At 41.4% G+C, this 27,425-nt stretch overlaps 1 protein-coding gene across 3 annotated transcripts in view; it reads right to left on the bottom strand.

Annotated features, from left to right (window-relative positions):
* Nucleotides 1–27,425, bottom strand: part of LDLRAD4 (low density lipoprotein receptor class A domain containing 4) — a 432,405-nt gene that overhangs the window by 189,280 nt on the left and 215,700 nt on the right. For 2 of the 3 annotated variants that reach the window (XM_074944679.1, XM_074944680.1), the window contains exon 3: nt 12,586–12,726. In XM_074944679.1, the coding sequence (XP_074800780.1) occupies nt 12,586–12,726 (141 nt within the window). Of the gene's footprint in view, nt 1–12,585; nt 12,727–27,425 lie in introns of those variants that run through there. The other variant, XM_074944681.1, reaches the window with a different exon arrangement.

Raw genomic sequence — 27,425 nt, 5'->3', positions numbered from 1 at the left:
AAATGTTTTAATCCCGATCGCAGCAGTACCAGATTTACTATGGCGCCAACGGTGCTGTCACTCTGGGCCCACACTCAGAAGGGACTCATAACGACTACATGGGAGCCCACAAATACATTTGGTGCCAGGCCCACAAATGGTTAATCCGGCCTTGGCTCTGGGGCCACATTACTCTGACAGAAAAGAGGAACAGGAAAGGAACCCTGTATGGGCAGAAGACATCATACTGATGGACCATTGTCAAGTGGGAGACTGTCCGTGTGATACCCTGGAAAGGGAGAGAATATAAAGTAACCTGGCCAGAAAGCCAAATCATGAGAAGTGAGACCGCTGCAGGGCTGGAGCAGCTATTGGAAGGGGGAGCTAGATGAAAAATGAGCTGCTTTGCAAAACCCAGCCACAAGGAGCATCATGTGATGAGTGCACTCCTCTACACATTCACAAGCACACACATATTATCCTTGTAAATATTCAGCTGAATTTAGTGGCACTTCTGTGGCTTCTCATCATCTCATTGCAAGTGCCTTATGAACTTAAATTAATTTATTCTGACCACACCTCTCTGATGTAGGGAAAGGAAGAAAAATAGGGAAATGAAGGCAAAAAGAGGTTAAAATGATTTGCCCATGGTCGTTCAGGAAATCTGTGAAAGAGCTAGGAAAAGAACCCAGATTTCTTGACACCAAGACCCACACCCTGTCCACAAGACCATCCATATTCTTCATGTCATCTCAGCCCTACCCTTCCTTTTCTAGTAGACACAAATGGAATTCATTTTCCTCACACCTTTTAAAAGGTTTGGTATAAGGTGGCATGGTGGAAAGCCTTGTACAGTAGGTACACTGTAAATGCACTTGCTGGAGGGAATCTATCATCTACTACTAATATCCAGAGTCATTTGGCCGATCATTGGTACCGTAAGTATCCTAGTGCAAACAACAGGGGTTCAATACAAAAGCTACCGAATATGACAAAGAAAAGCAATGTGTGCCTTCCATTTTGTTATTTACAAAAACCTCTTTAAGGAGAAAGAAGAAAAAGACTGCAAAGAAAGGCAATGATTCCAAGTGGCATCTGGCAAATCTTTTGCCAGCATGAATACAGATTTCTTCAGAAATGCCAGAACCTACTGGAAGCAAGTCAAGACTGTTTGTTATTAAAAGAGTTGGAAGGTAGGGAGGAGAGGGAGAGATTATTGTTATTTTCTGTTGAGTACTGAAAGTGAAAGGGAGACATGGATGGACAGACTGAGATGCTGGAGTGGGACAAATGAACCTCTAAGTAAAATTTCCTTCCAAAAGAAAACAGAATCTTAGCATAGTGAAAGATAGGAGAAGGTTGTTTGTAAATCTCAACTATGTTTCTATATGGTTTAGTTTATCTCATCAAATGAGCAAGATTTCAAGAACATTGACCCTTAATGTTGCAGGAGACCTAATAAACATACACAGGATCTAGAACTCCTCACCAGCACCTCTACAATACTGAATATATACATATAATACTGTATGGCTGAATAAAAATAACTTTACGCAAACAAGACTCATCTGACTTGTCATAACCTACTACCTCCAGTCAGCTGAAAGCAAACTGCCACAAACTAAGAGGTATAGATTTGTCTGATAGATATACTTACATTCTTTATTTTAGTCCATAGAGGAGAACATTCTAAACCTTAGCAAAACGTAAAGAAGCGAGAGATCATTTTAGAGAACAGCACTGCCAAGAACACAGTAATATCATCATCAGTTCCACACATTTGTTACTGCATTCAGCACAAGTGCCGGGAGAACATCTGCAGTGTAAAAATTCAGCCCATTAGTTCCTGCAGCTTGTTAGCATATTTTAATACTGTGTTCACAGCTTTCTATTTCTATCAAGGTGTTACTAGGTGCCAGACTCTGTATTCACATACTGCGTCATTATTCCCTCTCACCTCTACGAACCTATTACACAGCAATACTGGAAGGGAAAAAGGGGTCTGAGGGAGAATGCGAAGGGAAGAAAGAATGAAGTTATCGGTACTGTAACAATCTGTTAGACGAATACATTCTACAAGGAAAGGTTCTGAGTGAAGCAAGCACTACCAGAACATCCGTTCCCTCAGGTATACATCTCCCTAGTTTCTTGAACAGTTTCGCTGTTTGGAGAAGATGCTTATCTTGAATAAGGCATTCAACACAGCTTAACATTTATAGAAAAAAATATCACCATTGCTGAATCATCACTATTTTACATTACTCTGGCAGTGGCTCAAGAAGAGCTGGTCTGCATTCCCGATTATTGCATTCCCTGAATCAACAAAAATATTTCTATAGAACCTGATTTTATTCCCAACATTGTAACATTGTAATTTCTACTTCTGTTTTAATTACAAATGGGAAAAACACAACACACTTAGCATTTCATAGGGACTCTGCTGTAGATCTTTTTATAATATGCAACTGCTGATATTTTTCTTAAATAATAAATAGTGTCTATAAATGTGTGTATACTCTATATATTTATAATGCATGGGGCCTAATCCTGAGATGTGCTAAGCAGTTACATGTGCATGATCAGACCCTATCTTTGCAAGTTATGCTTTTTATATTTAAACCTTATAGGCCAAACTCAAATCCAGCTTTCATGTGGGGGAGAGGATAGGGGGTGAATTTGGTCCAGTACTAAATATAGCATAATTCTGTATGAGGCTGCTATGGTCCTTAGGTTTTTGAGTTTTTAACACCACTATTCAGAAAACAATAAGATGTTAACAGGAAGAAAAATCCAAATTTTGCTATTAAAAAATGCCAGAATGTGAAACGTTAGATGCTTAATAGAAAGAAGCAGTGTGAGCCAATGTCTGCTGATTTGTGAGAGACTTTTGCTATGGTGGATCCTAAAAACCATCTTCTTTCACTCTTATGCCTATGAAATTCAAGAGAGATGGAGCACTTTTCTCCCTCTCAGTGTTTCTTTCACCTTAACGCTAAATTCTCTGACCAGGATAAATATCCTATACTTTTTATATACCCAGAAGTGAAGTGTTCTTCCATGGGATTCAGTTGACCAGACATTATTACACTACACCATCACTTTTTAAGGAATATTTTAAAGTACTAGGTAGGCTTTAACTGGATCTTGCTACCATAAGGGAACATATGCTACACTACATTTTCATGGGCCCATTCCAAACCCCTACCCACTAACATTTATATTTCATCCTTATCTTTAAATTCTGAAGCATCCACAGCTATATTTAGTTTCACAGAGCCTGTTATCCTATATATTTTGCTCCTATTTGGACCAAGTCTTTTTATAATGAAAAAAAATACTGAAACAATTAGACCCAGATTCATGAAAACGTCTCAGGAAAACATCTAAGGAATGGTGCTTACACACGTTTAACTTTAAGCGTGTGCTCAACTGCTTTTCTGAGTAAGGCCTTAGATTTTTAAGGCAGGTCTGTTCTTCTTTTTATCACTGACTCTGAAGAACAGGTGGCTTACTTCGTATCAAAGGCAATATATTTTGGTTAAAGAGGGCACAGATTTGTACATAATTTTCCAAACAACACAGACTGCTGTAACCAACAAAATGCATCACTTTCTATGAGCTCCAAGATGAGTGTCCTCAGGAAACAAGAAAGAACGTGTGCAGTTCATGGCTTGAGGTTCCCCCCATTTCACAAATCCTTCTCTGAAGGAATTTCATTATTCCAGTGGTCTCCACTTTGCAATTTCATATATACATACACATGCATGCACACACACATGCAAACACACCCCACAGAGAAAGTAGAATCTCATTACTTCACTCATCCATACACTTTTAGTCTTCACCAAAAAATAGATGCCTCTCAGCCTCAGCAAAGATTTAACCATAGAGGCTTTCGGGTGTCGCCATATTACTAAGACTTCGTTATTTTTACAAATTATACTACAGAATCTTTAGTAATAGAGTACAAACTATCACAAATAACCTAAATGTGAACTACTGTACACTTGTCTCATAGAATCAGACTCATACACTTCAAAGCCAGAAGGGACCATTATGATAATCCAATCTGACCTCCCGCACATTGCAGGCCACAGAACCTCGCTGCACCCACTCCTGTAAAAGACCCCTAACCTCTGGCTGTGTTACTTAAGTCGTCAAATCATGATTTAAAGACTTCAAGTTACAGAGAATTCACCATTTACAGTAGTTTAAGCCACCAAGTGACCCTGCGCCATGCTGAAGAGGAAGGCAAAAAAACCCCAGAGTCTCTGCCACACTGACCTGGGGGCAAATTCCTTCCTGACCACAGAGTGATCTGCTAGACCCTAGGCATGTGTGTAAGACCCACCAGCCAAACACCTGGGAAAGAATTCTCCATGGTAACTCAGAGCCCTCCCCATCTAGTGTCCCATCTCTGACTGAAACAGAATAAGAGATTCAAAGGCCAGAAAGGATCACTGTGATCATCTAGTTTGACTCCTGCATAACACAGGCCATAGAACTTCCCTGATATAGTTCCTGTTTGAACCAGAGCACATCTTTTTAGAAAAACATCCGATCTTTATTTAGAAATTGCCAGGGGATGGAGAATTCACCCCAACCCTTGGAAGTTGTGCCAATGGCTAAAATGTAAATGTTAGAGGATGGCTTCCTAGGGCGACATGTTTCTGCTTAAGAGAAATTAAAGTTGTTCATTTGATCAAAATATGAAGAGTCTCTGGAGGTACTGGGTCATGCATATGTCCATAGAATAAAAAATTATCAAATATTAGACAGTCTGTAGTACTGTTAGGGGATGAGGGTTGTTTATTTGGCTTGTTATTGCACATTATTTTTAAAAGCCCCTTCAAAACACCACCTCTGTAATGCTTTAACAATTATGAAAATAGAAGCAGTGTTTATAAAAGCTTCATGCTTTGGAGAAGTCAATCTAGAGATTTCCAATGACGCAAAATTTATGATTGCTCATCTAGATACCGGTGTTAGCCAAGTACAAACACAGCACAGATGTAATGCTCATAATTAGGAGTTATTCAGTTATCATTATATTTGAATGAATGAGAGAAAAAAAGTCAGATTTGAAATATTTTAGAAAATTGTATTAAGAAATTGTTCAGAGATTTAGCCACACAACTTCTACCAAATTCTATGGCCAAATTCCCCTGCAACTGAAAATATATGGGGATGAGAACTGTAATGATCTTGGGGTTCATTAAATAACAAACCAGTGAATGAGAAAGGAATAAAACTTTAATAAAACAAACTGGAGAATGTCTCTGGTGAACTGCTGCCCACAGACATGATGTGTTCCCAACCCTCTCCCTCCAGGACACATCTCAAATTCCCATGTTCATAATACTGTCCCTTATGATGGAGCATCTTTAAATCATAATCTTCTACAAACAAATATCTCTACAAGAACAATGTCCAACATGTGGTACTGTGGGCTGAAGTTAACATTACAGCACAGTTTCTCCATTCTATTCCAATTTATGTATTTTCTTATACTAGGGTTACCATATTTCAGGTTCCCAAAAAGTGACCACTGCCAGAGGTGGAGGGAGAAGGAGCATGGGGGAGGGGAAGGTACAGTTGGGGGATATTGGAGAGGGTATTTGGGGGGGGATGCTGGAAGGGTGTGTGTACTGGTAGGGGGTATTTGGGGATTGGGAAGGGTTTTGTGTACTGGGAGGGTGTAGGAAGGGGCATTTGGGGGATGCTGGAGGGCTGTGTGTATACTGGGAGGGGTACTGGGGTGCTGGAGGTGATATTTGGGGAGTGCTGGAGAGGGTATCTGCAGCCTCACTCTTGAGGTGGGGGGCACTATTGCTCCCTGTCACAGAGCAGGGCAGCTGGCACAAACCCAGGACGCAATGCCAGCCCATCAGTCAGCGCCTCCCTGAGGGCCTCTTCCTCTCCCGGGAGCCTGGGTGGGCATATTGGCAGCTGCAAGGGAGGGACCAATTGGGTCACAGAGACAGCTCTTTCTGAACTGCAACACCTGCTCCGCAAAAATCCGAAAAATCCCAGACATTGCCTCTTATTTTAAAAATCCACCCGGATGTTTGCCACACTTTTTAACACCTTAATGTTCCAGAGAACTGTGGGTGCACTCTTATCCCACTGAAGTCTGCAGGGGTTTTGCCATTGACTACACTGGCCCAGGATTTCACCCCATATCTCCAGACAAAGGCAAACAGCCCTTGATATTTTGAAAACAAACCAACCAAACAAACAAAATTTAATAAATACAGAACTTAAATACCAATATCAGATCATGCTTTGCTCATTCAAACTTTAGATTTATATTAACAGCAATTTTTTCTCAATGGACTTCAAAATCTGCGAATTTGAAGAGAATAAACAATTTTAAAAATAAACACTTTGCTTACAGCTTCTAGCATTTCAAGGTACAAGACAGGGGTTAAAGAATTAAAACAAAATGGATTTTCTAAAAGTAAACAAAAACCAACAGATTAAATTGAGTATTTGGTTTTATACAGAAAACCAGAACTGAGACCACTGTGGGTAATTCTGCAATGTATGCACCAGAGATTCATCTGGCCATTTCCAATAAGATACCAAATTCATTAAATCCAACCATTGTTATAACTCTGCTGGTTAAGAAGCATACACTTCTAGCTCTACTTCACACAGATTTATTTAATTAGCAAGAAATGACTGGTACTTAGTAGCAAAGCAACGAAAATTTACAGTACTAAAGAGCATTAAGCTCAATAACATCTCCCAGAGGCTTTCCCTGGTTAGCACAGCATCCCAACACCGAAGCGAGGGCAGAGCTGGCTGGATACCCCACATCACATCTTCTGAATGTAGGAAGGAGGGAAAAAAGGCCAGAAAAGAAATGCTTCCTGACCAAGCGGACCAAACTGAGGGAAAGTGAGCAGCAGTGATATTTCCAAGTGTATACACTGACTAAACCAATCAATAAATACAGGCCCTACCTAAACAGGTTGATGTGTGTGTTTTATAGCCATATGACGGCTTCCCCCTATCCGCCATTCCTACGAAGTACCACACTCCTGAATTAAATCATTCTGCATTCTCTGGACATATACAGTTGAAATCAATAGCGTTAAAATACTATGCCTCTTTCTCTCTCCCTCTAAAGCCTAATAATAGACAAGTGTCAGCTAAAATCGGTATTGACCTGTTATCAGTAACAGAGGGCCTTGTGTCTAGCCTGGTGAAGCAGGATCTGCATTGATTGCTATCTGATTAGAGGAGAGCTCGTCCTGACTTTCCCCAGTTACTTAAGCTGGCGTCTCATTGATTGTCCTTAGAGACCACAGCTCCACTCAGGCAGAGAGCGTCTAGACAGTATTCATGATCCATCTGTCTGGCACAGCCAGGCTGATGGCAAACTCTATTAGAAGTGAAACAATCTTTTTTCTCTCTCCTCCTCCCATCTCCCTTTCCCTCTGCAAAGCAGTAATCTGACACTGAAAATTACTATCATTGTTGCAATTCTCAAAATAGCAGTGCCAGACTTTCATTAACATCTACGCTAGACTGCTAAATATTTAAAGAAATGGATAAATTTCACCTGAAGTGGGACAGCCCGGCACACATGAAAGCAGAAACACAATCAAAATGTAAATCTGAGAGGTTGTTTTTATCTGCACGAATTCAGTGAAACAGTAAGAGAGCCTTGCAAAAGGCCTTTCTGAACCACTCTCTATTTTTTTATGAAACAAAATATTTCCCTTTGTTTGAGTTTCTTGTTTTTAAAGCAGAATCATTCTTCAACCCCCCTATAGATTTTTACAAGGTACACAGCTGTCACAAAAGGTGTGGGAAAGTAATATTTATTTACCTCACCAAGGAAAATAAAGATTTCACAGTAAACCTTGACATTACTACCCCAAACTGTCGTGAAGTATCAACCTCATTAATGCACCTGATGTGTACATAAATTTCATGTGACATGAGAAGATGCATTCTGCCTCATTTTATAGTTCACCTCATTTTCACGCAAGTCAGTATTTTGTTTAAATAGCATGCCCATGTGCACACACAGAACACTTCACACAACCAGTTTCACTGAAAACAGGCTATACAGTCAACCAGACAAACTAAGAATTAGATTTCGAGCATCTCTAGAAGATGCAATGCTTCTCAGTTACACTTGGCTGCAGTACTGTGTGCTGCGAAGAGACAGCAGCCTTAACCTTTCCATTCCTTATGCCACTTTCAAAATCTAATTGCTTCCTAGCAGCCCGGGCAGGCTAAGGTAGGGGGATCACTTGCTGCACAAACACTGGAAAAAACTATGACAAATGAACTGTGCCCTGGTAGAAACAGGCATGTTGTTAAATTCCTCAGACAGTCCTGATTTTACAGGTCTCACACAAGGAAGCATACAGTAACTTTGCAAGGCATGTCAAGTCGTTACCGAGCCCAAGACTGCAATGGTGAAACATCTGATTTTGCATTCTTATCCAATGGAAGTTTAGTGGAGCTTTGGTTTCATTTTCTTCCTATCACAGTTTTCTGTAATTATTGTATGCTAGCCCTCTAAATAGGCACATAGCTGCTCTATTACCAGAGTAATAAATAAGTACTACTACTGTTAGTAATAATACAAATGATAAATTGTGCTGCCTCAAGTTGACAGAGGCTGCTTTCTAGGAGGCTAGTTGGACAGTCATGCACCACACTAGTTTTAACTAGGAGAAAAAGTGGATTTTAACACACGTTAACTAACATATGTTAAAACCCTAGTGTAGACAAGGCAAGGTGTAGTTTTAATATGTTTGCTGCTTAGAATTTACCTGCCCCAACTAACATGCATTAATACTACAACTTTTTTTGTCCGCACTAGGATTTTAACTCGTGTTAGCCAAACACACATTTTTTTCTAGTATACATATGACCTAATTGGCTTACAGTCTCTCACAGCTGTACAGGGGCAAATCCCTCAAGAGGGAGACAGACTCTTCCGGTAAATCAGCAGAGGAAAAGTGATCAGGCCACAATCCTGCAAACACTTACATATTTGCTTAACTTTTCATATGTGAGTTGTCCCATTGAAGTGGGATGACTCATGCAACGTTAAGTAGGTAGCTGTTTGCTGGGCATAAGGCTGTAACAGACAGAAGGGCAAAAAAATCTTGGAACTGCAGATAAAGGACAAAATTTGGCTTTTAATACAGAGTAAAACAAACGTGGATGATTCATCCAAAAACTAAGACTTTTAGTTAAAAGAGTAAAATAAAATTTAATGAGTTTTAAATCCTTTGCTCTTAAAGTTACTTGCAATGCAGGGAACAACAATAATTTTGGGATTGGGCAGTTTCAAACCACAAAAATAGCTAATAATAATAATGATTGGTAATTAGACATGCTAAGCAAAAAATATTTCCCACACACCAGATAAGATGTCCTTCACAGGAAAGCCTGTGTCTGACCAGATACAGGGACTGCAGCTGTGGTCCCTATATGCTGCCGTGAGTGTCCTGGTTAGTACTGTCATGTTTAATTTTCCTTGGATCCTTGTTCTGAAAAGCACTGTCTTTGCCATTTTGCACTCATTTATTCTCAGTATTATGGGTGGCCATGAAAAAAAGGTCAGTAACAGTATCCGGAAAGACCAAATCAGTAGAGTTCACAACAGCATCAGGTCGTGGTAGCAGATCTATGCCATTACAAATGTTTAGGCACAATGCAATAATCTTTTCTGCCATCACTGAGCCCAGGCACCACAGACTCCACAAAAGAATCATTCTATCACTTTTCACATAACTTAACTAGATCAAGCAATAAGCAAAAACACTGTGTTCAGTGCTTGGCTATTGACAAGCTGGTGAATGAGAAATTCACTCGTAGCCAAGGAATGCACATCCTAACATGGATTATAGATAGATTCATAGATTATTAGGGTTGGAAGGGACCTCAGGAGGTCATCTAGTCCAACCCCCTGCTCAAAGCAGGACCAATCTCCCATTTTTGTCCCAGATCCCTAAATGGCCCCCTCAAGGATTGAACTCTCAACCCTGGGTTAGCAGGCCAATGCTCAAACCACTGAGCTATCCCTCCCCCTATCAAGGTACAGAGTGTTTAAACAAATTCAAGCAGAACCTTCATAGCTGTGTTAATTTAGCATTATTGTGAAGTCAGATATACATAGTTTGTAGAGAAAGAAAGTCAGAACAAAAAGAGAAGGGTCACTTTTAAATACAATATAGCAGTGGGAAGTCATTAGCACTTTTTAGTGCCAGGTGACACCACCAAAAGACAAAGTGACTCCAAGAGAAAAAGAGGAGGTCAATCCTGCTGGAACTTTTAGACCAAAACAGAGATTTCCAGCATATTTGCATATTCAGTGATATTTCCTGTGTATTCTCTGGAAGGTGGTGCATATCAACCAAAAGATCCAGGTGACATAGTAATACCAATGGTATAAATCTCTGTTTGAAAACACCTCTGGTGAGCAGTGGTGTTACTTTTATTACCATTCAGTCACTGATATGGGGGCCACTAGAAATATTAGCTGTTGGGTCATTTCAAGCCCACACAACATCTGGTAAGGGTTCCTATTAAAAACACTGTGCAAAAACATGAAAAAACTCCCTTAATTCAAAATGTCATCTCTTTAGAGCTTGGGGACTTCAATTTAACAACTGTTTTAGAAGCTAGTTTCCTAAGCTGGAAAGCTAACAGACTGCTAGATCTATTGCCTTATTCAGAATAATCTTCTGTTACATAACACCACTGGTACTAGTTTGAATAATATAAGAACATACTTAATGGCCAGTAGATGACAAATACCACCAATCCCAATTAGTTTGAGCACTGTTTATAACTACTATTTTGACTGTTGGCTTTTATCTTTTTCTCCTTGGTTCACCATTGAGACTATTATTTCCCCATATATTTTATTTACTTATTCTTTTTATTTAAAACAGATGCTTCTCTATTAACAGGCTCCCATCCTGAGCTCTAGGAGTCCTTACAACAATTAAAACTGACAACCTCATAATATCCAGTATAAGAAAAAATGCACTGTCCATTCCACTATAGGTAAATAAACAGTTAACCCCCTTCACGACACCCCTAGCAATGAATGAAATGCTCCCTCTTACAAACCCCCTTCCTCCAAATGCCTGGGAAAAGAAACAGGCCTTAAAGTATGACCAGAAAGTTAACAGATCCTGGATCTGAGAGATCAAGGAGTCAGCAAATTCCAGAGTCATGGAGCCTTCATGGAGCCTGCCAGCTCCTCCATGCCATGTAGAGCAAGGATGATTACAACTGCAGCAGTATGGCACAGAAAGAGTAGTGGCATCTTGCATACCATGTACCAAAGCATTTGGGCCACAGTTCCCAGCCAATGGGAGTGAGGAGCTGGTTCTTGGGGTGGGGGCAATGCGCGGAGCCCTGTGGCGCCCCCACCTGGGAGCCAGACCTGCTGGCCGCTTCCGGGGTGCCGCGCAGTGCCAGGACAGGTAGGGACTAGCCTGCCTTAGCCCCTGCAGTACTGCTGACTGGACTTTTAATAGCCCGGTCGGCAGTGCAGACGGCAGCCAATGCCCCTTTTCAACCAGGCGTTCTGGTCGAAAACCAAACTCCTGGCAACCCTAATACTTGTCCAAGTTATGACGTAATTTTAAACACTCCAACACTTGGATTTGCAGAAGCATACCAAGTAGCACATATAACCATCTGATTTTCACCAGCCACTGCAGTCTGTACATGGTAATTAGAATCTGGCATGTGGAAAGAGTTGTTTGTTTAATAAAATGATTGAAAAATCAATCCTCTCAATCTGAGTTGAAATGGCTTAACCAGTACTGTATAACAGGACCAAACTATTAAGAAAATGTGCTAGCTGCCCCATTCCACTGGGGTATAGGAAGCTTTCTGTAATGGGTGTTGAAAATGGAATGGCTCTGTATGCACAATAGATTTACAGCCAAACAATTTTCAATGCCAAAATATGAAAAAGCATTAAGACCACATCTTAGTGTACACCAGTCAATGTGAAATATACACAGATGCCAATGAACTTCTATCATTCTGTGCAAAGAGAATATTATATTTCAAAGAATAGGAAATTAACATATTTTACACAGATGCACAAACAAGCACATAGACTCAGTCCTGTCAGAAAGCAAGCGCTGCTTTTAGAATAAAAATAAACTTATTTAACAGGGACAACTATTGCAGAAAACACAATTTGTACATGCAACCAAATTAAGCTCTGGAAATTGACATAACATTTATTTTTTCTAGGAATGTAGTAAAATAAATGAATGCAGATTGTATATTTTCGAAACAAACTTTCTCAACTAGCAATAACCTTGTATGTCCCATAAGAGCTCACCGTCATGTGAATAGCTGCAGGACCGAAAAAAAGATACCATCACTTTCCAGAGTTAGAAACTTCGTGAATGAAGGAAGCTATTGCTTAGAGAAAGCAAATTACAAATTAACTGTTGGTGAAGAAAAACAACTTTTAATTCCCATTTCATCCAGCACCTTCCCAAAACATACTGTAAACCAAACTGTCAACCATAAAAGTGAATTCTGAAGTGACAGTGTGCACAATAGACATACGCAAAGGGTAAATTAAGTACTTACAGCTGAAGATGCCTGGAGGTGGATGCTCTGTTACAAGTAGACAGTTCTCCTCATCGCTGTTATCCCCACAGTCGTTCTGTTGGTTACAAATCAGCGAACCAAGATACAAGCATTTACCACTGGTGCAGGTGAATTTGCACTCTGAAAAAGCACAACAAAAACTGTCATGTAATCAGTGCTTACTTTTCTCTTTCATTGTGCAATGCTGCTATAATGGCAGATGTTACAATTACTGAAACAAATTTAGTTTCAGGCAGAGGCTATACTAGTGGATGTGCCATTCTCATTCCTTTGCTGAATCACACAATATAGTGCTGGCTTAATAACTGTAAATAGTGACTAATGATCAATTGTACCAGTTACATTTTATACCACCAGGTTTCAGACTTGCATGATGTAAAACGGTATCAACTTTTAAAGAGATAGAGTAGTCGATAATCTCCACGAGTCCTGTCCAGCCCTGTAAAGTTATTCCTTTACTCACCTTCCCAACTGCCAGTTTCCTAGCTAGATATGATCAGGAATTCACTGTCTGCACTTTGAACTCCCAGATGCCCCTACTGCTTTGCAACGGTTACATATATTAGTAAGTTTCCAAAACTTCTTCAATTTACCATGAAGGTGTAGAGCAGGGGGTTCTAGATTCCTAAATTCTGTTTTACTACACAGAAATAGATGACTTCCCCTGAATGATGCAGGAATTCTGAGGAAAAATTAATATGTGATCATGTATTTAAAGACTGTGTCACAATGCATACACTCAAGAAGCCAATCTTAATATTGGTTTAGCCTAATTTTTCAGTGCTTGCCCTTGTAACCTTAATGTTCTTTGCAACCTTAATGTTCTTTTGTAATGTTGTTTGTAACCTTAATGTTCATAGATAAATAGATAATGACATCAAAACCTATCCATCTATCTATATCTATATATACATAGCTTCCAGTAATGCTACTGAGGGTTATGCCACTAAGGCCCCACTCATCAAATTAAGATTAGACCAGTTAGGACTAAATTCTACTGTCATGAAGTTGTATGCAATTCCCACTGAAATCCAGAGCAGATGTACACACACTTCTAAGGACACAATTCAGTCAAGAGTCTACATGAAGGATCTCTATATATTCCATCCTCCTCAAAGGCTTGCTCCTGCAAACTCTTGCTACCATCCACAAATATAGCACTAACAAAATGGGAAAGATGGTGTTTGCAGTATGCCCGGAAAGTTAACACATATCAGCTCTGCAGACCACGCAGGGGGAGTGAGTTACAAAATCAAGGACCTCTGACAGAGAACATCCTGCCAGCCAGCCTCCTCTCATTTATACTGAGGCAGTTCCTACTCAAGTGCCTCTGCTAATCTCAACTGTGGAAGTGTGCAAAGGAAGAGAAAGATTTTCTCACTAATCAATGGGGTTTACCCAGGAGTCTGGCTACTCTCTACTTTTTCACCAGATTCTTCTAACAATGGAAGATCTATGCCTCAAATTTCTGTAAAGCTTAGGGACAAAACTTTTCTTCCTCAAGTTCCTATTTATCCCTCTGCCTTTCTCTTTACTAGTACGAGAGTGCAAGTGAAGCCAGGGCGTAAATCTCTTCGTTGTGAAAGATGACAGGCTAACAGCCCTGGAGACTGAAATCCTTCATCTACTCAAAAAACACGTAGCAGGAGCAGTGCCAGCACAAGCAATGACTGTCCAAGCTCTTCCCCACATCATCCATCCTACATGTATGATGTAGAGGATCACCTTTAGGGGCATTCAGTATCCATCCCTATTCTGGCTACGTCTTCCCATGGCTTTTGGCTTCAGTCTTCACTAAAAGGTTAATTATGACCAGATACTCATTAATATTGACAGCAAGGGGGGAGAAATGCAAGCCAAAACAGGGAAAGACCAGATTAGAGAATACTTAGATAAATTAGATGCGTTCAAGTCAGCAGGTCCTGATGAAATTCACCCTAGGATACTTAAGGAGCTAGCTGAAGCAATCTTGGAACTGTTAGCAAGTATCTGTGATCACTCCTGGAGGATAGGTGATGTTCCAGAAGGCTGGAGAAGGGAAAACACAGTACCTAACTTTAAAAAGGGAAACAAAGAGGACCCAGGAAATTATAGACCAGTCAGCCTAACTTCAATATCTGGAAAGATCCTGGAACAAAATGATGAAATAAGCCAGTTGTATGCACCAAGAAGACAATAGGGTTCTAAGAAATAGCCAGCATGGGTTTGTCAAGAACAAATCATGCCAGACCAGCCTTATTTCCCTTCTTTGACAGTTTATTGGCCTAGTGGATGAGGGGGAAGAAGTAGATGGGATACATTTTGATTTTAGTAAGGGCTTTGACAAAGTCCCAGATGACATTCTCAGAAGCAAACTAGGGAACTGTGGTCTAAATGAAATTACTATAAAGTGGGTGCACAACCAGTTGAAAAATTGTACTCCGATTAGTTATCAATGGTTTACTGTCTAACTAGGAGGGCATATGTAGTGGGGTCCCACAGCAGTCAGTCCTCAATCCAGTACTATTCAATATTTTCATTAATGACTTGGATAGTGGAGTGGAAGGTATATTTACAAAATCTGCCGATGACACCAAGCTGGTGGGGGAGGGTGTGGGGGGAAGCAACACAAGATTAGAATTCAAAATGATGGAAATCAACAGAAATTAACAAGATTAAATTCAATACAGAGAAGTTATTGTCTGATGGGAGGGATAGCTCAGTGGTTTGAGCATTGGCCTGCTAAACCCAGGGTTGTGAGTTCAATCCTTCAGGGGGCCATTTAGGGATCTGGGGCAAAAATTGGGGATCGCTCCTGCTTTGAGCAGGGGGTTGGACTAGATGACCTCCTGAGGTCCCTTCCAACCCTGATATTCTATGATTCTAAGTGCACAGTACCACATATAGGAAGGAAAAATCGCATGCACAACTACAAAATGAGGAATAACAGGCTAGGTAGTAGTACTGCTGCAAAGGATCCGAGACTGTTCTCGATCACAAACTGAATATGAGTAAACAATGTGATGCAGGTGCAAAAAAGGCTAATATCATTCTGGGATATATTGACAGGAGTGTCATATGTAAGACACAGGAGGTAATTGTCCCACTTTGTTTGGCACCGGTGAGGCCTCAGCTGGAGTACTGCGTCCAATTCTGGGTGCCACCCTTCAGGAAAGATGTGGATAGAAACATAGAATATCAGGGTTGGAAGGGACCTCAGGAGGTCATCTAATCCAACCCCCTGCTCAAAGCAGAACCTATCCCCAACTAAATCATCCCAGCCAGGGCTTTGTCAAGCCTGACCTTAAAAACTTCTAAGGAAGAAGATTCCACCACCTCGCTAGGTAACACATTCCAGTGTTTCACCACCCTCCTAGTGAAAAAGTTTTTCCTAACATCCAACCTAAACCTCCCCAACTGCAACTTGAGACCATTACTCTTTGTTCTGTCATCAGCTACCACTGAGAACAGTCTAGATCCATCTTCTTTGGAACCCCCTTTCAGGTAGTTGAAAGCAGCTATCAAATCCCCCCTCCTTCTTCTCTTCCGCAGACTAAACAATCCCAGTTCCCTCAGCCTCTCCTCATAACTCATGTGTTCCAGTCCCCTCATCATTTTTGTTGCCCTCCGCTGGACTCTTCCCAATTTTTCCACATCCTTCTTGTAGTGTGGGGCCCAAAACTGGACACAGTACTCCAGATGAGGCCTCACCAGTGTCAAATAGAGGGGAACGATCACGTCCCTCGATCTGCTGGCAGTGCCCCTACTTATACATCCCAAAATGCCATTGGCCTTCTTGGCAACAAGGGCACACTGTTGACTCATATCCAGCTTCTCGTCCACTGTAACCCCTAGTTCCTTTTCTGCAGAACTGCTGCCGAGCCATTCGGTCCCTAGTCTGTAGCGGTGCCTGGGATTCTTCCGTCCTAAGTGCAGGACTCTGCACTTGTCCTTGTTGAACCTCGTCAGATTTCTTTTGGCCCAATCCTCTAATTTGTCTAGGGCCCTCTGTATCCTATCCCTACCCTCCAGCATATCTACCTCTCCTCCCAGTTTAGTGTCATCTGCAAACTTGCTGAGGGTCCACACCATCCTCCAGATCATTAATGAAGATATTGAACAAAACCGGCCTGAGGACCGACCCTTGGGGCACTCCATTTGATACCGGCTGCCAACTAGACATGGAGCCATTGATCACTACCCACTGAGCCCGACAATCTAGCCAACTTTCTATGCACCTTGTAGTCCATTCATCCAGCCCATACTTCTTTAACTTGCTGGCAAGAATACTGTGGGAGACCGTGTCAAAAGCTTTGCTAAAGTCAAGGAACAACACGTCCACTGTTTTCCCCTCATCCACAGAGCCAGTTATTTCGTCATAGAAGGCAATTAGATTAGCCAGGCATGACTTTCCCTTGGTGAATCCATGCTAACTGTTCCTGATCACTTTCCTCTCCTCTAACTGCTTCAGAATTGATTCCTTGAGGACCTGCTCCATGATTTTTCCAGGGACTGAGGTGAGGCTGACTGGCCTGTACTTCCCAGGATCCTCCTTCTTCCCTTTTTTAAAGATGGGCACTACATTAGCCTTTTTCCAGTCATCCGGGACTTCCCCCAATCGCCATGAGTTTTCAAAGATAATGGCCAATGGCTCTGCAATCACATCCACCAACTCCTTTAGCACTCTCGGATGCAGCGCATCCGGCCCCATGGACTTGTGCTCGTCCAGCTTTTCTAAATAGTCCCGAACCACTTCTTTCTCCACAGAGGGTTGGTCACCTCCTCCCCATGCTGTGCTGCCCAGTGCAGTAGTCTGGGAGCTGACCTTGTTCGTGAAGACAGAGGCAAAAAAAGCATTGAGTACATTAGCTTTTTCAGGTGAGCTGTAGCTCACGAAAGCTTATGCTCAAATAAATTGGTTAGTCTCTAAGGTGCCACAAGTACTCCTTTTCTTTTTGCGAATACAGACTAACACGGCTGTTACTCTGAAACCTGTCACTAGGTTGCCTTCCTCATTCAGTAAGGGGCCCACACTTTCCTTGACTTTCTTCTTGTTGCTAACATACCTGAAGAAATCCTTCTTGTTACTCTTAACATCCCTCGCTAGCTGCAAGTCCAGGTGTGATTTGACCTTCCTGATTTCACTCCTGCATGCCCAAGCAACATTTTTATACTCTTCCCTGGTCATTTGTCCAATCTTCCACTTCTTGTAAGCTTCTTTTCTGTGTTTAAGATCAACAAGGATTTCACTGTTAAGCCAAGCTGGTCGTCTGCCATATTTACTATTCTTTCTACACATCGGGATGGTTTGTCCCTGTAACCTCAATAAGGATTCTTTAAAATACAGCCAGTTCTCCTGGACTCCTTTCCCCCTCATGTTATTCTCCCAGGGGATCCTGCCCATCAGTTCCCTGAGGGAGTCGAAGTCTGCTTTTCTGAAGTCCAGGGTCTGTATTCTGCTGCTCTCCTTTCTTCCCTGTGTCAGGATGCTGAACTCGACCATCTCATGGTCACTGCCTCCCAGGTTCCCATCCACTTTAGCTTCCCCTACTAATTCTTCTGAATTCTACTAAACTTGGCTTATTTCTAAATTCTACTAAACTGAAGAGAATCTAGAGGATGGCAACAAAATGATAAAAGGTTTAGGAAACCTAACCTATGAGAAAAGGTTAAAAAAAAGCCAAGCGTCATGGGCAGCGGGTAGAGCCCCACTTCAGGAAGGCTAGCCCCTGGCTCTGCCCCTTATGCCCACCCCTCCCCACATGGCTGGAGCCCCAAGACACCCTGCACCCCCTGGCCCAAGCCCCGAGACCCCTGCGACCCTTGTAGCCCAAGACCCCCTCCCCCCTCCATGGTTGGAGCCCAGATACCCCCTGCACACACACCCACAGCCAGAGCCCCAAGACCTCCTTCCACCCCACAGCCCGAGACCCCCTGGACTCCATCCGTGGCTGAAGCCGTGAGACCCCTTGCAGCCCGAGACCCCCTCCCCCATGCAGCCAGAGGAGCCCCAGGCCAGGCAGAACCTTAACCTCCCCACCTGCTCGGAGGAGCCCCAGGCTGGCTGGAGCCTCTGCAGCCACACCTCCCCTCCGCAGACCACAAGCTGTGAAAATGCAAAAGCGTGTCTCTTCTTCTCTCTTCCGGAAGAAGAACCTGAGCTTTTGCTATGCCCCATGCAGGTTCCAGGGTGGATGAGGAGGCGGTATGTGTTACTCAGGTAAATTAAATCCTGGGAAGTGTTATGAGCTTCAAAGGACTATTTTAAACACTGTGCCAAACAAGAAGGACATTCTGGAACAAAGTTATGTGGGTTTCCTAGGAAACACCTGGAGGGAGGAAAATGCAAATTCCCACCGCCAGACCCAACCTTTTGAAGCTATGCCCTGAGGAGAGAACTTGTAACCACAGAAAAACTTTTAGTGGGGTTCGAAGGACTGAACACTGCCAGAGACCTTGTTGGAGTTGGCGGTGATCTCTGGAAAGCTTATTAGCATGCATATACATTCTTTGATTGTTTTTAATATATTTTCTCTGTAAGGCTTTCACCTAAAGAATAAATGTGCTTGCTTAGAAAGGGCTGTCTGATAATTAATAACTGCAGGGATTTATGGTGTTCATACCTCAGGAGAGAAAATGAAAGTGCAGACACTGGCCATTTAGGCTGTCTGGCTTGCTGGGGAACTCACAGTGTAGGCAAGGAACTGTGCAGCCTAAAAAAACCCCAGTCAGGAGGGAGAGAGACAAGGGTCTCTGCCCAAGAGAGGTGACAGCTGAGGAGCCGGGAGCCTAGAGTGGGTGCCCTCGAGATCACTTGGCTTATTTCTCAAACTGTATCAATCTATCCTTGAGCAGTGTTTGTGAATACTAAGGATGCACCACAATTCCTCATGTTGATAATGAAAATTCCAGTGCCCTGAAGCCAAACAGACCCCAGACACTGTAAACGTTTAATAGTATTTTCTCCTTTAAGCTCTACACTTACTATTTCTGCCAGGTTATAATGTCCTATTATTTCACAGCAATAGCACTTACAAGATTTTCAACCACTGTACAAAACACATTTCAGGACTGTCTTAGGGCCTCCTTGGAATTGTTTTTCTTGTCCTTTCTGGAAAAGTAGAGAGCCATTCTGTTGTCTCAACAGTCATTTATTTTTCAGACATTTAAATGGCTATGAATACAATTCTTTCCTCCATAGCCACCACACGATTCTCATACTAAATGTTTAAATGTTTTGTTTTCAGGCAAAAGAGGAAAAATTACTAAGGAATGAAGCCCAATAGTAAATATTTAAATTTTGATGTAAAAAAATACTTTTTTCTATTCATATGATTGCATTAGGCTTCCTCACTAGGCCAATTTCCATGGCAAATATTCTCTAGATTTATCTCACAGGGGATAGGAAGTATCTATTTCTAAACAAAGGTATAATTCAAAAGAATCAGTCTTTCAGAATTCTGGCAATATTCTTCTGGGGTATTCTGATTCCAGGCACTCATATGTAATCAAAAGGAAAGTAGCAGGACTGAAATGGAAGAGGTCTCTTTAATATCAATTTAAGAAACTTGCAAAAGTATTTTATTTTAAGTGGATTTTTTCAGTACGCAAGGCTTCCCTGGGCTAAACTCTGGAATAGCCAAAATTCTGATTCTGCATAACTGTGAAGTGATCTGTGATCCCTCTCACTAATGATATGGAACCGTAACCATCTACCAGTGAAGTCAAATGGAGTCTTTACATTGACCTCAATGCGGCTTGCATTCGACCCACTATGAACAGACACAGCAGGAACAATAATCACACCCCTACAGAGCACTTCAAACAGCTCCAGAACATGGCATTTGCCCATATGTCTGGTATGAAAGATAACAATGGTCAGAGCAAAGAAGGGGAAGTATGAATGGTGAGAAGAGAATGGTAATAACTTTTCCTACTGAACTTTCTGCATAAATTTAAGTGGTTTTGGGGGCTATATTACATCAAGAGTACTGAACACTTTTTTTGGACATACTATAGCAAGCATGTGGTGGTACTGTATGGAAATGTTACTAAAGAAACTCACCAACTTACTTTGCACTTAGATTTTTACATTATATTTACATTGGCTCAAATCTTGAGGTCCTTACTCCAGTAAATCACTAGGCATTTTGCCTAAATAAGGTCCTCACGATTTAGCTTTAATTTTATTTCACTCTTACTCCATAATATTTTGATTGCACAAATTGTGCAAGGAAATATTTTTCTCTTCCTGTCCTATTGTTCAAGAGTAAAGAACAATTTGAGGGTTTGGTTATCTTTTTTCCCCCCACTAAAGTACTTCTTATAAAGTCATAGCTAAACAGAACAATCTTTTGAAACTAAGAGTGTCATTATCTGCATATTTGCAAAGGCAATTAAAAGATCTGTTTCAATATTAACAATTTCTAGTTGCAGCAGTTTGGAACTCATTTCTATAACAAGTTCACCAATGTAGTACCATACATAACTGTGACAACAGGGGAGAAAAGCTACTCTGGCAGATTGCAAGAGCAGAAAAGTACATTCAAAAGGGTTCAGATTCTGCAGATATTTTAACTGAAAAGTGCAACAGAAACTGTGGGGAAAATTCTATAAAAACTAACATAAAAATGCAAATGAACATCTTGCTAAGAGATACACCACTTCTGCTTGGTCAATATCAAACACAACATTGCTGGAGGTTAGCATATCTGGACTGCTACTCTGGGCTTACACTTTTAATGTCTTCATACTGAAATTTAATGAGACTTTTTACACCTCGCCCCAAGATAAAAAACTCAAGCATGATAGCAGTTCAAATCAATTAAAGCCAATCATTAATTTGCTTTACATTAACTGCCACCATATGTGGCATTTCAGCAAGGATTACAAACAGTAAATAAACTAGTACACATTAATACATAGTACTTCTTTCCAATTTTCAAAGTGTGTTATATTAACTAACCAATTAATGCATTACTAGAGATTGGCATGTGGATGCTGCCAGGTCAGCCTAAGTAAGAATTCAGGGTTTGTATTTTTATCCCATCCCTGGCAGATCCAAATTCACATCCGATGCCTAAACTAAAAATGCTGACAAATCCACAGGAATAGCTAGCTATTGTTGTGAGATTTATGCTTACATCCTCCTTCCCCCAGCCACTCAACATTGCTGTCTTCTGAAAAAAAGCTGGTCGGGATGCCACGCTCTTCCTGAATTCTTCAAGGGGACACTGGCTAGCCTTTCCCTCATCTCCACCACGGCCCCTTTGGGTGGGTTGCCAAGTCAGACCACTGATCCCTCTCCAAAAGGGGTTTTCTATTAGCTACATAAGGATAATGTGAAACAGCACAGTCAATGCCCTAAAACTACTATCCCTCACAGGAAATTATAGATGCCAGAAGACCTTGCTTGGATATATAATATCGTTTTTCAAAGTTGTTATAGTTTGCTATGTCCTCTTTTAAGGGAAACCAGGAGAGGGAAAGGGGGGAAAGAGAGGGATCATCGATACACATGTACACACATATCTATATAGACTTCATACACAGTAGTCATAGTGAAAGTTAACCCAATAAACACGGATATGTAACAGAGAGCCTATATAAATTAAAGAATTCAGCAAAATGTGGCAAGACATTTCCAAATAGTCAACCTGTGTATTATTAGAAAACCTCCAACTTGCACACTAAAATTAAAAGCCGAAAATAATTTGTGTACCAAACACACATTTAAACAGTGTGCCCTATAAGTAGAAACAGGACAGAACATTTTATCTTAGAACAACATGGACCAAACTCAGCTCACTGCAGATAATATATTACGGAGCTTTGTAAGACTGAGTGTTAGTAAGTAAAAGAACAGAAAGCTGTATGGAGCCACTTGGAGTGACTTCAACTGACAGGGAAACTTGGGCCAATCCAGACTAGACAAATGTACCTAACAACACACCAGAGAGCTCTTCTCAATGTGATGGCTTGCCTAGACAGAAGGAGGGGGGAAAGAGTTCTGATTCTAAACACAAGCCAGCATGATCATTCTTTTATAAATAACTTTCCAAGGCTACCAGATTTCCCCTCTTCATTTTCAATGGCAATTAGTGAAGCATCAGTAGGTTGGTCAGACAGGAATCTCTCTCTAGCTAAACCTGAAGCTAGCAAATGCTAGCAGCTGAAGATTAAAAGATTAGATCTTTCTGTAATGATGTCTAGTTATTTTTCCCTAGAACACAATTATAAAAAACATTAGCCAATATACTGTTAGTTAACATTTTCTTTTTGAACAAACATATTTGTTAATGACGGGGCCTTATGTCTGATATAGAGGACAGATCACTGTTGTGTGAATTCCATATTTTTATGTATATGTATTTTATATATTTTACGTTTATTAAATTATGTATAAAATATGTGTATATAACATCTCCCTCTCGCACTCAAGGCAGATGTGCGTGTGCGTGTGATAGACACATTGCACACACATACTCCACTAATTCAGCTCGGAGCTTGTGAACACTTAATAAAAAATTTAAAAATCATAAAAAGGTAAGATTTCAGTAACAACAGCAGGGAAGAATTTGGCCCAGAAACTATAGCAATACCTATTCTGATTACAGAATGTTAAATTGTGAAATGCAAGTTCTGCTTTATTTACACCTGCTTAATTAATGCTTAATCTATACCTGCTGTATCTATTCAACCAGACAATCCCACCCTGGCATTACACTTAATGCTTTTAGACTTCCCTTGCACTTGACTTCACACATATAAACAGCATTACTATTGTTTTGCCATCCCATTTACTGGAGGGCTGTATAATTTTTAATTATAGCTAAATGCTGTTTGTTTTTATAAATATAAGTCCAATCACAGGCCAAAAAGGAGGAATGGGGGGGGTATCTAATTGGGGGGAAAAGATGGTGTTTTAGACCAGTGTTATGATGCATGTCAGTTACAGCTCTTTATTTAACAGATCTGAAATGGTTATCTGCCCCTGGGGCATAATTCTATTCTATCCACTCAAAGAAAAGAATACAATCGTATGCAAACTATGTTGGCCTAAAACTGCTATGGCAAAGTGTAGCAGCAATACACATGATGAAATCTTAACACGGTAACTTGGACACAACCATATAAAGGCCTAACCCAAAGCCCACTGAAGTTAATAGCAGCTGCTGCAAAGATGCAGTCAGCAGCGGGTGACCAGATATTCTGTAGGTGTAATGTAAGGGGCTTGGGGGTGATCTTGTTTCACTAGAATCAACCAGCCACTAGGACAGTCCCAGTAAACCAGGACACCTGCTCAATCTAGATCCAATTTCTCAAATAAGAACTTGCTTTTAAAGGAAACACCATTAAGAGATACTGAGTTCTTCCTATCTCTTCACATTTCTACACTGGAAGGTTTGAAATAAATCTATTCACAAGATTACCATCAACTGCTATATGGGTACCAGAGGCGGGGGAAGGGGAGGGGGGGAAGGAAGTGCACTTCACTAGAGATTAAAGAAATATAAACCACAAATACCAGACTCAGTACAATAAAACCCTGTTCCAACTCCGATAAACATCTGGCTGTGTATTATTTTTAATATTATAGATTGTAGCTTTATAATGGAAAGTAAATCATAAATAGAAGGCAGCATACACACCAAGGAACATGTTTATTTGGGAAAAAAGCTTTCGTTAATAAGAAATATGGCAAGCTGCCATCTAATAAGCAAAAGTCCATTGGTGCAGGCAAGTCAGGGATAAAAAGATCTTACACACAAAAAGGCACTTCCTAAAAAGGATGCCAAGCAGAACAAAAATCAGAAATAATCGGCTTATGTAGAACAAGTAGCAGAACTGTAAGTGATGAAGCTGTATTCCAGGGATCATGGGCCGGTTTGTTTACCTGCCGTTTCCGCAGATTCGGCCGATCGCGGCTCTCACTGGCAGCGGTTCGCCACTCCAGGCCAATGGGCACTGTGGGAAGCGGCAGCCAGCACATCCCTTGGCCCATGCCGCTTCCCACAGTCCCCATTGGCCTGGAGCGGCGAACCGCAGCCAGTGGGAGCCGCGATCGGCTGAACCTGCGGACGCGGCAGGTAAAGAAACCGGCCCGGCCCACCAGGGGGCTTACCCTAGCGGGCCGTGGGCCAAAGGTTGCCAACCCCCGCTGTACTCAAAGTTGATCACCCTAAGCAAATGTTATAATTTGTGTTTTGTTAGTATCCAGAGGCCCCAAGCAGTGTAGCTCCCTCCCCACTCCCAGCGCTTTTATGGAACAATGTACAAACACAGCGTAAGAGACTGCATCTGCCTGGAGGAGCTTACAATCTTAAAAAACTCATCTGAGGAAGGACATAAGACCAAAGAGAGTTTCATTTGTACTTCAAATTCAACTGCTGCCTTTTCTCAGTTCTTACACTCCTTGTTCATTCAGTGATTACCTTTCAACCACCTTATTAAGGCATCCCGCATAGCGGAATGTTTAACTTAAGAAGACCCATCGTGCTTTATTTAACTGTTTACTATTACTTCCATTAATCATAGAAGGAGACTAAACTTGTCTTAAGCTACAAAGCACCAGGCTAGCAGAACTTGGACACCCAGCTATGTTTGTCTTGACTAAAAGATTGAAAAAAATTACACGAGAAACCTTTGGGATAATTGAAAATGGGGTGGCGTAAGACAAGTTTTGTCCATAGAACCTGTTTTTATCTATGGCTGGCTAGGAGTCCATGATCTTTTTTCTCTAATACAGACCTTACCATTGTTAACCATGAATGTCCCCTGCAGTTGCTTACCCGTGAGGACTGCCCAGAAGGTTAAGCAAGTACAGAATGCCGCAATCACACCTCTTGAGTCCATCAGGACACTAGGGCCATGTTTACACTTACCGGGGATTGACGCTGCTGCGATCGATGCAGCGGGGGTCAATTTAGTGGTCTAGTGAAGACCTGCTAAATCAACCGCAGAGCGCTCTCTGGTCAACTCCGGTACTCCACCAGAACGAAAGGAGTAAGGTAAGGTAACTGACCACCTCTTCCATGCAGTTGAGATTAGCAGTTTCCTTGCATGGACCTTTTCTAGACTGAAGAGCAGAGGGCTCTCATTGGAGGGCTCATCTCAAACTTGCCTTTCCTGACAATGCTCCAAAGCCTGAGCTTGGAGGCCATAAGGGCACCATATAAAGTTTACCTGATTAATCAGATTTGTCATGCTAAGGGGGAGGGCCCATTTCCAGGAAGATCAAACGAGGGAAATGTTATTGCTATCTTTATTGGTGACAAGATTTTTCTCTGTTTCATTTGTTGTTTACCATAAAGCAGCCAGACGCTACTGGGATGAATGCTGCAGAAATACCTGTAACAACACTGGGAGCACTCATTTCACTATTAATGTCTAAAAACAATTATGTAATTTTGCCAAAAAGTCCACCTTGCTGACTCCTCTTTGGAAACAACATATTTAGAGTTAGCTGTGCTATTCTAGCATCAGCCATGATACTAAAAAGTTACAGCTTTGTTTATTACATTGGACCCCCCTGCAACTCCCCTTAAAATCAATCTAAAACTCTCACATTTAAACTAGGGATGTAAATAGCACGTAAAAAATGTAACACTGTAACCTATTACAATCTATCGGTTAAACAGTTAAACATTTAACTGGGGAACTACGGGTGCAGAGTGGAGGGTGCTGCAGCACTGCCACATTTTACGCAGGGCTCCACCGTCACCCCGTGCCTGGGATCCCGGCTGCCGTCCCCACACCTGGAATATCAGTGCACCCGGGGTCCTGGCTGCTGACCCTGTGCAGTCGGGACTCCAGACATGTGGGGCAGCAGCCAAATTTAATTGTTAACTGAAACCAATAAGCATCAAGTTTATTGGTTAACCAATTAAAATTTTACATCCCTAATTTAAAACCTACATTCTACATAGCCTGCAACATTCCTGCTCAGCACTAGAAGAGCTCTTGAACCGAGATGCCAAACGGGGAATCCGCTTCCCATTGTGTTACTAGATGGTCAGAAACTCACACCAAGATTCTAGTGGACCCCTGCTGTAAGGTCAGTAAGGAGCACAATTAGTGAGAGTGCCTGGGAAACAATAAGGAGACAGGAAGTTCAAACCAAAGCTTTTAATAAAGTCACAGGTTAAGAATAGATAAAGAGCTATATGTCGTTCAGATGAACTACATAACTCCACATTAGAGAGACTAGGTAGGTGAGGTACTTTCATTTATTGGATCAAGTTCTGTTGGTGAGAGAGACAAGCTTGGTCCGATAAAAGATATTACCTCACTCATCTTGTCTCTCTAATATCCTGGGACAGACACGGCTACAATAACACTGCATATAACATCACACTGTCACATTTCCTACTGCAAAGTAAGGATGCTGGCACACCAAGGCATACCTTATTTGTTCTGTTTCAGAGCAGCAGCCGTGTTAGTCTGTATTCGCAAAAAGAAAAGGAGGACTTGTGGCACCTTAGAGACTAACCAATTTATTTGAGCATAAGCTTTCGTGAGCTACAGCTCACTTCATTGGATGCATTCAGTGGAAAATACAGTGGGGAGATTTATATACACAGAGAACATGAAACAATGGGTGTTACCATACACACTGTAACGAGAGTGATCAGGTAAGGTGAGCTATTACCAGCGGCAGAGAAAAACAACAACAACCTTTTGTAGTGATAATCAAGGTGGGCCATTTCCAGCAGTTGACAAGAATGTCTGAGGAACAGCCGGGGGGGGGGGGGGGGACATGGGGAAATAGTTTTACTTTGTGTAATGACTCATCCACTCCCAGTCTCTATTCAAGCCTAAGTTAATTGTATCCAGTTTGC

This window comes from Natator depressus, chromosome 2 (genome assembly GCF_965152275.1).
Source record: "Natator depressus isolate rNatDep1 chromosome 2, rNatDep2.hap1, whole genome shotgun sequence".
NCBI classification, from domain to species: domain Eukaryota; kingdom Metazoa; phylum Chordata; order Testudines; family Cheloniidae; genus Natator; species Natator depressus.
Note: the sequence above shows the minus strand (reverse complement) of the source record. Positions and strands in the feature narration are given on the sequence as shown.